Raw genomic sequence first — 12675 nt, 5'->3', positions numbered from 1 at the left:
AAGCATAGGAGGACAAAATTGCCCAGTGTGTTTCGCACTGTTTTGTTTCCTATTATGGGCAAAATAGTCACTTTATTTTTACAACAATAACCTCGTATAATAATTCTCATAGTTTTATTTTAGTTCGGTGGGTTGCTAAGTCAACTAAAAATGAGCCCTCATGGACTACGTCATGTTTTTTCTGGCCTATTACAACCTCTAGGACGACCCCTTTTTTTAATTAAATATCTTTACGTTGTATTATATTTAACCTTAACCGTAGGTTGTTCCACGATAAATGGACGCATTTCAAGACTGGACCCGATAAACACATAATAACTACGCGATGTTTTATTTTTAATATACGTTCGTCCTTTGTTTCAACTTAGTTTTCTACTTTTGTGTTATTTCCAAAATAAGACATAAATATCAGCCCTTCTAATCCTTTCTTATGGAATGAGCTTTGCAACATTTTCTAGCAGCAAAGGGCGCCTGCTGCGCACGCCACCTGGAAGCAGGCAGGTAGAATACGGTTAAGAAATGGGTAAAGGCCGGTTTAGATAGGTTTGAGATTAGATACCAATCGCTCGGTTACTATTCAATAAAGATTTTCTGACACAATGATGGTTCATCTGTTCTGTGTGTAAAATGAAGATTTCTACAGTCATAATGGTACCGATTTACAAATAACAGCCGGAATGATAGCACTGAGCAGGAATCGTTACTATTATTATCATTAGATTAAGTAAAAAGCAAGTCACACGCTTCCAAAAAATCAGCTCATGTTTTTTTAGAAGTAAATTGTGCCACAGGGTTTGGTTAATTTACTCAGAGAAAATTTTCACTCGCGATCAATTGACAACGAGCCGTATTCTTCACGTCGGTATTTTCCAAGATGACTTTTTAAGCTAGGCTAAGCTATATATGCATAGTTGCTTTGCGCATAATATCACAGGTCAATGCATTAAATATTCGTTTTCTGGGTGCGAACACTCTCCTTCAGAAAGCGTCTTCATAACAGCTCGCATCCTCTGAGGACTCATATGATGGCCAGTAAATGCGTGAGCAAGCTCACAGGGGTGCTGGACCCAACGCCCACAACTGAATCCCCTATGGTGGGTAGGCACTCTAGTGGGAGGCGTAGCAGCCCGGGCGCAGCGTGACGTTAGGTACACATCTTCCACAGGAATTGGGTCCGAACGAAGACATCCAGATGGTAGAGATAGAGCTGTGTCACCTGAAGGTAGAGTTAAAGCAAATGGGCAATGCAGCTAAAAGAAGAATTTGATATCGGTAAAAGGTCGTTAACGTGCGCCCTATACTTACATGTCATCATGATATAATTTACTGGAATAAACTATTCTATATTCGATTTTCAGCTAAGCTGTAAGTCGTGCTTGTGATGTTGGATGTACGACTGATGCATTCTGAAAGCTAATATTATTTTTGAACAGAGCAGGAAATGGAATTTTTAAACAATTCATTTACTTAACCTGTAATGTGTACATTGCAGAATCTCTCATAAATTCATTCTACTTAACAACTGTACAACCGCTGTTTTTTCGAAGTACTGCTTTGACCACTCTAAACTGAGGTGGTACTTACATAAATGGCAAAGCTTTTGACCATTGACTAAAAGAGTTTTTACCACGGAATAATACTTACGGTCCTCACTAAATATTGGGTCGTGAAAGCTGAGACCCACAGCTTCTTTCAACAATACTCACATGTAAACTTAGCTATAATTCAAATATTTTATTACAGTAGTAAAATCTGAGTCGTAAGTAAAATAAATGATATGAAATTAGAAACACTTAATCTTTAATTTTACAGTCACATTTTCTCAAGTCTTCCCGCGCCTTTCAGCTACCACAAAGATACGATTTAGAAGCAACAATGGATGAATTCAATTTTCCCGTGTTAATCATGTAACTAGACCTGTCTTGGTACGTGCCTTGTCTGGAATTTATGCCACTTTCAGAGATATTCCGTGATGTTTCGATTTGCGAACTTTACAACCAATTCAGAACGGCACCATACACCTTTCAAAATGGTTTTTGAACGTCGTCCTGCCAAAATCAAACTAGCTTGTCTTAACCAAGTGTCAGTGACACGCTGGAAAAAAATGAACGTACACGCTGATCAAATTGTTTTTTTTTAACATAACACTTTATCCATTAGGATCGAAGGTATGGCCGGCTTATCGTGTAACCGATTAGTGGGAACGCCCGAGTCTTTATATATGTCTATACCAAGATGTAACCCAATGTCTCAGCATGTAGTATTGACATTTGGGAAATGGTGCTACGACAAAGACCGTGTAAGCATAGAGTTTCTAGTTCTATTTTTCTAATACGGAATCCATAATAAATTTTATGGATCGATTAAATGTTTGCTATCCGGATTTAGAAGTTGTTAATAGTTCATCGGCTAAATCGACAATAAGCCGCCAATATGTCGATATCCACTTACGGTGTATCACGTATCCAGCTCCTACGACGAACGGCGAAATGGCCAATGCAGCCGGTACGGATTCTCCCATTGGGCCAAATGGAAGCAACTCCTGACTTTTATCGCAACCGACAATGCCTGGATTGACAAAAAAAGACGGTAGGAAATCAAAATAACAAAATAATTTGTTATTTTTTTTTGTTGGACTGTGCCGATGCTATGTAAAGCTTGTTGTACTTCAGGGCAAGTCAAGAAGTCTTCTGTGCCATCCTCAGTAAGAATTACGCTTGCCCACATCGCCCGGTCCTAGGCGAACTATAGGATTCTACGTGAGGAAAAATAGTCTAAATGTGAACCTCAGCCAATCCGGTGCACTACATGTTTATCCCACCGACTAACACTAACTACACAAGCATTTATGTCGTGCTTGATTTCGATAGATTTCAATACAAGCGCCCGTTAAACTGTTAATGATGAATCGATCTTGCTACTCGAACGTGTAATTCGGACGTTTCGGCGCAAAATTGCAAGTAACGTTTCCATCAACAGTCGTCTGAGCGTGTGAGATGAACCGTCATCATGGCTAAATCATTATGACTGTTTCGAGGTGTTTAGATGAATCGCCAAACATATTCTATGCACTGTCATCTACCGTAAAAGGCTTTCTTTTGCTGTACTTGAATATGGAGGAGTATATTTAAACTGCATCTGAAACACGTGAACTCGCCAAATCGTTAGATGTGCCTTCAGACGGCTTCAGCTGCAACGGCACACTGAGGTATAGCTAGACTTCTCTGGTTCACTTGCGGGTCCGAGTCGCTTTCACGCTGACAATAGCGACGCAGTGATGAAGACCCTCTGCATAATACAAGAACCCGACAGTCGATTGAATGGCATCGCTAATTTCAGCGGTGTAACAACAGCCAAAACACGAAGCTGATGTCTGACCGCCATGGGGTCAAACAAAGATGAGGAGCGACGACGACGACGACCAGGCATTAACCGAGCAAGGCATTGGTCAATGTGTGCATTCTACTATGATTAAGCTGACATCGTTCTTTAACATCAACATGTATTTGTTCGCTGAAATCCAAGAGGCGAACTTGGAATCGGCTTCAGTCGTTTAGTTCTTACCTGCCAAAAATAAGCCGTAGCGTAAGTATACGGCGGATGGCATCGTCGAGAACAGTTGTGTTGTTCTGATTGTGAAATGGAAAGCGACGTTATGACCAGCTATTTATTCGCCTTCAATCGCTCAAAATTTCAAAATTTTTCAAAATTAATTTTAAACCATTATTGGTTCTGCTTACTTTCTAGCTTCGGAATATTCCGTTCATTTATTTCGACGCTGGCTCGCAAAGCGTCTCATAGAAATGTCTGCGGATATTGTTCTACAATTATCAGATTTGGCAGCCACCTGCGGCAAGACGGCTCGTCACTAATCGACTATTAAACGAATGATAAACGTTCGAGTATTATTGAATAATTACTGTCGATAGGATTATCGGTAGAAGATTCTAGAGGCTCGGAAACGCTGGCATTGTTGTAACGTTATGCTCTGCTTGAGAATCCAGTCATCTCAATGAACTAGCAGCCATCGAGTCAAGCCTGTTCTAATCTTCTGACGTCTTCAGTAGTCAACGGTAACCCATGGAAGATGTTAACTGTTAAGGGTGACTGTTGTTAGATGATGCATGCCTTGCAGCCTTTGACAAGTCAATATAACACAGCCACGGTGATACATGATTAAGACAACGCTTTCCTTCGCGCTTAAATTCTCCACATGTTCGCTGTTACGTCCGTCGGGTGCCAACAAGATGGCTAAGTTAGACATCATTTTTCTGCCCGGTTCAATGTAACAGAAGCCAAGCCCACCTAACCACCTCAGAGCAACGGTGCCTCTTGGCTCCCTTCATTTCACAATATCCAAATTCAATAAAGTGTACGCGATCCAATGCTGACAGAAACGTTGTACTGTGCGACGTTTTATTATACCTGCGTATTGTTAGATTGCTTCCAGCGTACACTTGTTGCCATCTTGTGTGTAAACACAGCTTTTGGCAGTTAAAGGATTGTTACTGGGTTCAAGTGAACCGTAAGATAGAAAAAGTTAGGAAAAGTTCTGCCGACCACTCGTAGACATTATACAAACGTCGAGCTTCTTTCAAGGGAAGGAAAATATTCGCACGTCATAACGACGTCACTGATATTGTTCCTCCGATAGTTCTCCTGACGTTAGATTTTTTGCTTGGACCTTCAGCATATTGAACGACGTGTTTTTTCGATAAAATATGAATTATATTTCAGTTGGCAGATGCTTAGTCTGTGAACATTACGAAGCTGCTATCTCTGTATGGAAAGGACGCATCTTGAAGAACTTTTTTTATGCGATTCGGTGTCTGTCGCTATTATTGAATGAGTCTTAATTTTACAGCAGTTATCATTTATCCTAGCCGCAGGGTGTCGTTCTGCTTACCCAATGGATGAGTAGTGCTTAGAAAGTTGACAAGTTTTGGTACGTTTACAAATATATCATCGTCCGTCTTCATGATGTACGTAGGATGAGGGTATGTTATAGAGAAATGCGACAGCATTGAAACAGACTTAAAAGCCAGGTTGTCATATGTATCACGATAATCGCCTTGCAGAATATCGCCTGAAAATAACAACGAACAAAATTCAAGTTTAACTTATCATAGCGAACGTCTTCTTCTGTATCTAGACAAATACCAGAATGTTTTATTTATGCCAATGGGGTCAAAACGAGTTGCAGCCCATTCCTTCTCCCTATAACTTGCCACGTATGCTGAAACGGACAGAGTTAAATCGTATGTCTATTAAATATCTATGCATGCAGAGCGTCGTTGCCGTAAAACACAATAGCATAATAACAATAACGTATACTAGCCTGTATCTGATAGGAAGGCATCTGTCGTCAAGGTCATATGATTGACCTAGGGTTGAATGTAAATATCTAGATTGGCTATTGCTAGTGAATCAGTCCCGTCTGGTACAACGCGCGTCAAGACGTAAGACCAACATGAGATCTAGCTTCGTAAACGATAAAATCTATTGCGAAAATATGGACCTAAGTATGCAAGAAAATCATTATCGAGTAGTCTTTGCTACACACTGTTTCGGTTTCAAATTTAAGTCACGTTTACATTAAACTTCACTTTGAACTCTACTAGACGAAAGATCTACCCACGTTTGAGGTCACCACTACAAGTGCCATGAATAAAATATCGTTGTAAAAATTACGTAAAATGGGCAAAAAATTGATGTAACATTATACATAGCAAAAAACAATTGAAGGCAATTGTAATTTCATGCGTTACCAAAAACATCGCATCTATAGATCATACAAGCTACGAAACAGGAACACTAAATTTTTATTTTTAGTTACGTGGGTGACGTGGTCAAAGGGGTGTGCGGCATCGCTGTCAGGATAGAAGAACTGCTGCTAATTTTGTTTGCGTCTAGTCTCCACGTGCTGGCACTCAGCACCGAAGTTGCAATGATTTGCCATATGGTAAAACTTTGATATTCTACGTCGACTGTGCATGCGTGCGTCACATCACGCAGCCTGAACAACCTGTACACGATTCGTAATAAATAAAAAGCAATGTCTTCGAATGCACCCACGAAATCCGAATCATACGGGAACGGTAATCATCATCTTCACAAGGCTCAGAGCTGGTGAACCGGCAAGCCCACAAATTAATGATCAACAAGCTTATCCAACGAAACCAAAATTATAGAGCTCAAATAGTGTCCCTCAGGTACATTATTCGAGGTCATTTCGCTAAAATGTACGGAGGCTGGAAACAGTTATCTAAGATGGCTCATTCTGTGTGACTCGATTCGTTTCTGAAAGACACAAATTGAGTTATATTGAGCTATATTAACGTTTGGTTCTATGTCCAGGACTCGAGTCCTGCGTAACCTGGCGCATGTGGGTGTCCCCTAGGAGGTGCTCGCCCTACTGGTCGCAGTCCTTCAGCTGAAAAGGGTAAGCGTAGGTGAGAGAACGGCGAATCTACCCCTTTTCTTTCTATAAATAACGAACCTGCCCCAAGGTGACAATCTGAGCCACTTTTGTTCGGCCAATTCCACTTGAAGACCCTCCTGAACAAATAACTAGCTGAAGGAATCTAGTCGATGTCACGCGGGTTGTTTGATCACCTATGTCTCAATCAGATTCCAAATAGAATAAGCCTTGGATTGCCTGGCCAGGACCTGTATGTACCTTATGCGGACTAATGGTCAATCTGGTTTACTCATATCCTGTAAAGGCCATAGTTTAATTTCGCATTTGACAGAGACATACAAAAAAAACCCTGACTGCCCCATGCGAGATTAAGATCCCAAGTCAGCTCTCCCTTAAAACAAAGTCGTTACATGCTCGCAGTTTGCGACTTCGACTAGCCTAACGAGTACTGTTGTTGCAGCCGATCTGGAGGGAACGGTGATAATAACCAGCTGTCTCCTAGTGGCATTGCTAGAAAGTCTGGCTCACTCGTTACTTCTAGATCAAAGATCTAGCACTTGAGATTATGCCATGCGTAGACTTAAGGATTATAAAATCTCATACGGCATAGTAATGGATTACCAACAATTCTCTGGTATGTTTTATCATCTTATACTTACTATGTTGTTACGTATATATTCGAATCGGCTTATTGAACATACACGACCAAAGGGGCAGTAAACAAAAGTACTGTGTTTTTGGGAAATCAACAGATTTTCAGCGAAGTTCGTTGGTATCGCATTCACAAATGTAGTTTAGGCGAAAAACCCGCAGTAGCAGAAAGTGACTTCTGTATTTAGATAAGATATATTCATTCTCATTGAGCCATTCTTGGCGCACCGCAGTCAAATGAATTCAATACACGGATATCGTAGTTTAATATAGATGATTTAGAAAAGTAAGGCCGAATGCAGACCTGCCAACAACTATTACTTTTGTTACAATATTTGTCGTCATTAAATAAAAGCGCAACACGTTTATGTTTTCCAACAATACACGTGTTGTGTTTTTTTCGCATCTAGCCCATGGTGTTGCCCTCTTTCTTTGTACTAAACAATGGACAGTCACCTATTCTGTAACTTCTATTTAACTTATGTAGGTCAAATCTCAATGGCTACTTTTCATATGCAACTTTCAGCAGTGAGCGTCTTGACATTTATATACAGAGATATGTGCAGTTTACGATTGGCCCATCTGATTTCTTATTTTGCATGGTATTGTTATGGTATGTTACGTAAATTTCCTCCTTTGGAGTATTCAGTTCAGGGTCCTAATTACAGACAAAATCAACGGAAATCTAATTGTTAGCCTTTTGTCTTGCATAGTGGATCCCTTCTTAAGGCGCACATTCATCAATCGTACGACTGGCCGATATTTATAACAACGAAATATTATAACTGTACTCGTATACAGTGTATATACAATATGCACATCTGTGTTTTTGGTACAAGCGAACGATTGCCATCGGGAAGTTTCATAGCCGCAAAACTTGTTGAAGCCATTGAATATAAGAAGCTATATGTTCGCTTATCTCGAAACGAGCGATCGAAGCGATAACTAATCCGTACGTGAAACGAAGCTGATGTTACAACCATTACCCGACCGTGCGTAGGGGCATCGTGAAGCTGCTAATCGTAATTAATAAGACCAATGGCATAGGTGTTTGTCAGTGAATATTAGCAGCAACAGGCGATACCTCCACTGCTGCTGGGCATGTTAACAAACACTTGAAATGGCACCCGCAGACGCTACGAAGGACTGAGGGGAGGTCAAATGGCTTTGTCCTGAAAAACAGACGAAGTAACACCCAGTGTGTAGGTTATACGATGGCGTGCGATTTACTGACTGGTCCGTTGTTCCCATCACCATTGTGTTGGGACTGAAAAGGGCCCAACTTCATTTTATAACAGTGACCATCGTTATCAATCCGTACTACTGCATAGTTTGTCAAAAATCAGGCGATCCCAAGTTTCGAGAAGAAACGCTCCTACCATGCAATTTAAGGAATCCTTAAAGGAAACTAGGTTTCGTAAACGAAGAAGAGTTCCTTTAGTATATTCCGAAAGCTGATCTGGGGAAACCGGATAGTATCCTAGTCCTACTAACTGCGTTCGAGTCAACATTGAATTACAAACGGTATATCATTACAATCCGCCTTACACAAATGGCTATTATTATACTGTTTAGGTGAAGTGACATCTTCACGTTATATACGTAGCGTAGCGTTCTGAGTGAGTCTCTGTAGGGTGTCTAGGCCAAAACAAAAGGTTCACGTGAGAATTTTAACAATTCCGGAGACGGAAAACGAAATACAGACCTGTAACTAATGTATCCCAATTAGTTGAAAACTACACATCTATTGATTGATAAAAGTACTTAGGTGGATACACACGATGCACCACCCAGCAGTTTGATTACACGTATCATGTCACTAACATAATTTTCGGGTCACTTTTTGTCTTCTATATATTTCACCCCGGCAAATACCTATTATCCATCATACTATTAAGTCTATCATATCCTTTTTTTTTTTCCGGTTAACTAATCGGCGTCAGATGTGACGATTGTAAAAGCTGTCCCCAAGCATTGGATGATACCTTTCCAATTTATCAACTGACCCACTATGTGAGCTGGTTGACAATCAGTAGTTGATAACTTAGGCTGCAATTCGGGCAAACATCCTTGTATTAATAAATAATCATATGTTTCAACAAACAGTTTACAAATACAAGATTGCATCGATTTGCGTTTGCCCAGTGAAATACCTTTCTTTATTCATACGGATCGCATTGTCTTCTTTAAAGTATTCCATTTATACATCAACGCATCATTTTGGTCATCTGAAAACGAGCCGGCGGCAGCCTAAAATATCTTACTGCTTGACAAAATAATTCTAGTTGCCTAACATAGCAGAGCTTCACTGTGTGGCGCTGCAGATAAACTTAAATTTGCCAACTTAGTTTTTTAGCCTAAACTTTTGGAGTTTTCATTTTGCCACTCTCTAGAAATCTACCTTACCCCTATTAGCAACAAAACTAGGTTCAGTCCCGGTTCAGGGTTGACAGTTTTGGGAACAGCGGAGCTTCATACATTTGTCGAATGCTTCATTCATACACCCTAAGTCGCAGGCCGCAAGCTGATTCCTTATAAGAACTAGCTCATTCGAACACGAATGTTGATCTAGTTCAAGTGTCTCCATGACGGGATTCAGTTAGTTAGCAGTAACACACTGGGTGACATCACCTTTGTGGTGCGTTGGGATCTGTATGCCCATCAATCAGGCCAAGCAGCGGCTCGCATACGGTGAGGTCAATTATTCAGTAACATTTTTGTCTCGCCGTCGACCCAATTTTCATACTGCTCGCCTTGTTGCCATACAGTGCTGCCGTCTACTTCACTTTGTAGGCTTTCTGTCATTTCTAACAATGGAGGTCGCGATGTGCAGTACTTTAGACTGAATGAATACTAGTCGACTATTATTCGTATATTGAAAAGATGCCCATTTTTTATTATATAGGCATTCTTCTGCTCGATTGCAGTCGCTAGCCAATTCATTGCGTTATTCTAGAGTGATTTACTCTAATCCAAACATTAGCCAACAATTACCGCGAACTACGCGTTACACAATTTATATTCGGCCTGCTTTAATCTCGTTGCCCTTTTTGTGTCTAATAAATTGGAGAAATTTACACCGTCACTTGTGATAGTGTAACAGATGTGGCTGTTCCAATTGTTGGAGCACCGTTTCTTTTACCTAGATTTTGTGTTGCCTAGAGTAGCCACTAAGGGGAGCGAAGAAGAGTAAATATTGTTTGCCAAGATATTAGGTAATCAGATGCTTGCTTACTTACTTACTTGAATTGTTCAATGAAAGCTTACCATATGTGTCTCCTTCACGGCGAATCTTGTTGTCCAATTCACTTTTTCCAATCATAAACACAAGTGACACATTGTTCTTTTTCCCTTGAGCACCCCAAGTTTCGCGAATGGCGTTCCTTCTGACGTCGTGCGACGGTGATGAAGCGACATAGACGTGAAGAAACACTGGTTGACTAATGCTTGGCTTACGTACGATCTGTCGAAACAAGACAGCGCCTCCATCACCTTTACGGTAACCAAGCATCGACAATTCATCATAGAACGCCCTCAAACCTGAACCTTTCGTTCTTAATACTTTCTCTCGTATTGTTCGTGAGGGACTTCCCTCTCTGAGGAGTCTCTTCGATGCGTTCGACGAGGTACCGAGGCGAACAGAATTATAAACAAGTATAAAGAACGCTAAACAAAATAGAGCTGCCAAAGAGAATCCGCGCTTTATTCTTGCCATTGTCAAGCGCCAATTGAAGTGCTTGCCCACTCATTATACCGCAGCCATTAGGTGATGCTCTTTCGTGAGCAGCTGAGAAAAGTCAAGACCATGAACCAGATATTGGTCTGTCATGCCACCACTGAGCGATCGACACCTACACCGTTAGGTGGCCTCAGCTAACATTTGGATCGTGTCCGCGCCAGTCCGCGGTGAGCTGGTCGTGGCTGTCAGTACCCACCGTTGGAAAAAGAAGTCACCGCCGAACGGAAAGGGCAAACTGTCAAAGGGGAAAAAACCCCCATCGCTTGCCCTTTGGACGCCGAACACACCAACGGATACTAACGCTACAATGCACTTGCTTAAAAAGCGTGTAGTGTTTACAGATATTTGAAAAAATGGCAAAGGTCTTCTTCATCTATATTTATTTGTAATTATATCCACGTCCTTGATTAACTGTTCATCCGTCTAGCTTAAGGATTGTAGGACTGTACCTTTTCTAGCTACCGTTTTGTCTGGCGGGGTACTATCTACATTACGATTTTATTTATAATGACATTAATTAAACCTTTACAAATCAGCAATTGACAAGCGAATTCAAGCGATCACTTAATAAAGGTCCATATATTCTAGATATCCATAATTTACGTTTCGCGTTCAGCATATGGCTTCACAAAACGTTGCTAGATGACCTGAAAAGTTATCTGGCACCACTATTTTTAACAATGTCAATTTTTTCGTTTATCTATAAATATTATCTATGATTACAATGCACAAGTCTAGTTATATAGAGAAAAACTGTAGGCGCTAGTATCAATGTAAAGGTCGAGATAGAGGTAAAACAGCTCTTTGGCAAGAATTCCTCTACGAGAAGAGGCCTTCGTTCAGTGGCTCCGAATGGTTTCCAGATGAAGACGATACAAGGAGTACTCGTTGAAAGCAAAAATCAGAGCCAACCGATAGATCACTAGACATTTTACCAAAAGGCCACTAATTTTATTATGATGACTGACTACCATTAGAATCATGATTAGTAGACGGATATTTATGTGATATGTAACTGACCAAATAGATGTTTACATAGTCGAAAAAGCACAGTTGTTTTTTTCTTTCAAAATGTAGCCACCGTTAACGTAATGGCATCATCTGTCTATGCAGCCATATTGTAGGTATACTTATTCTGCATATTGGTAACAGCTTGGGGTAACGGACGCACATTTGAATCGCATCAAAATGCATAATCGTGTAGCGTCTGATAAATTGTTTACATAATGGAAAGTTCCAATGCAAGACAATGATCCACACGAAAGCTCTATAGAGCAATTTAAACATTACAGTGAACACCTATTTGGGGACTAACTAAGAAATCATATCATGGTCATAGGCAGTTTTCAGGGTTTGTCTGTTCTTTTATTTCTGCCTGTATCGAGATTTCACATTTACCCAGAAAGGTAGCAGCTACCGTTGAAGTGTTTGTGTTTTTTCCTTGATAGTTCAAAGGGTTGCTATTGGCAGCATCGAATGAAACAGACGACGGAAACGCTAGAGGTTGATTGTAAAAGGCGACGCGTTCTTCTTGGCTTGCTCTTCGTCGCGGCATGCAAATCGAGTGCCAGACTGGGAAGAAGTCTCATACTAAGAAAAAGCTCGTTTTCAGCAGATGATCAATTCGTTCTGATGAAGTCGTTTGTTGATTGTAAAGCTAGATGAGGATGCCTGTGTCGTACGCCTTAAGGAGTTCCATAACGACGAACATACGAACAAGAGTCGTCGTATTTAACACGAATCAATTAACATACGAGAGCTGTAAGAATACAATCGGAGGGAAAATAAGCCAGTAAGTGTAGCTTTTTCAAATCATATATTAACTAGCGCACGAGTCGCTATTAATATATGTAGATGATGGTTA

At 40.6% G+C, this 12675-nt stretch overlaps 1 protein-coding gene across 1 annotated transcript; it reads right to left on the bottom strand.

Moving 5' to 3' along the window:
- Positions 1-304: 304 nt before the first annotated feature.
- On the bottom strand, positions 305-12541 carry LOC111255526 (beta-1,3-galactosyltransferase 4-like). The gene is made up of 4 exons (XM_022817583.2): positions 10340-12541; positions 4907-5086; positions 2452-2568; positions 305-1216 (listed from the first exon to the last, which is right to left on the bottom strand). The coding sequence occupies exons 1-4, from the start codon at positions 10785-10787 to the stop codon at positions 936-938; spliced, it is 1026 nt and encodes a 341-aa protein (XP_022673318.1). The 5' UTR covers positions 10788-12541; the 3' UTR covers positions 305-935.
- Between the last annotated feature and the right edge of the window lie 134 nt (positions 12542-12675).

Source organism: Varroa destructor, unplaced genomic scaffold (assembly GCF_002443255.2).
Source record: "Varroa destructor unplaced genomic scaffold, Vdes_3.0 BEIS01000001.1, whole genome shotgun sequence".
Classification (NCBI taxonomy): Eukaryota; Metazoa; Arthropoda; class Arachnida; order Mesostigmata; family Varroidae; genus Varroa; species Varroa destructor.
The sequence above is the reverse complement of the archived record's forward strand: the minus strand, read 5'-3'. Positions and strand labels throughout refer to the sequence as shown.

Bases quoted from the DNA above. Each gene is read 5' to 3' on its own strand.
- LOC111255526 (XM_022817583.2), bottom strand. From the start codon at position 10,787: ATGGCAAGAATAAAGCGCGGATTCTCTTTGGCAGCTCTATTTTGTTTA. The intron at 2,569-4,906 runs GTAAGCAGAACG...TTGTCAATCCAG, and splicing joins AAGCACTACTCATCCATTGG to GCATTGTCGGTTGCGATAAA. The intron at 1,217-2,451 runs GTAAGTGGATAT...CTCTACCTTCAG, and splicing joins AGCTGGATACGTGATACACC to GTGACACAGCTCTATCTCTA.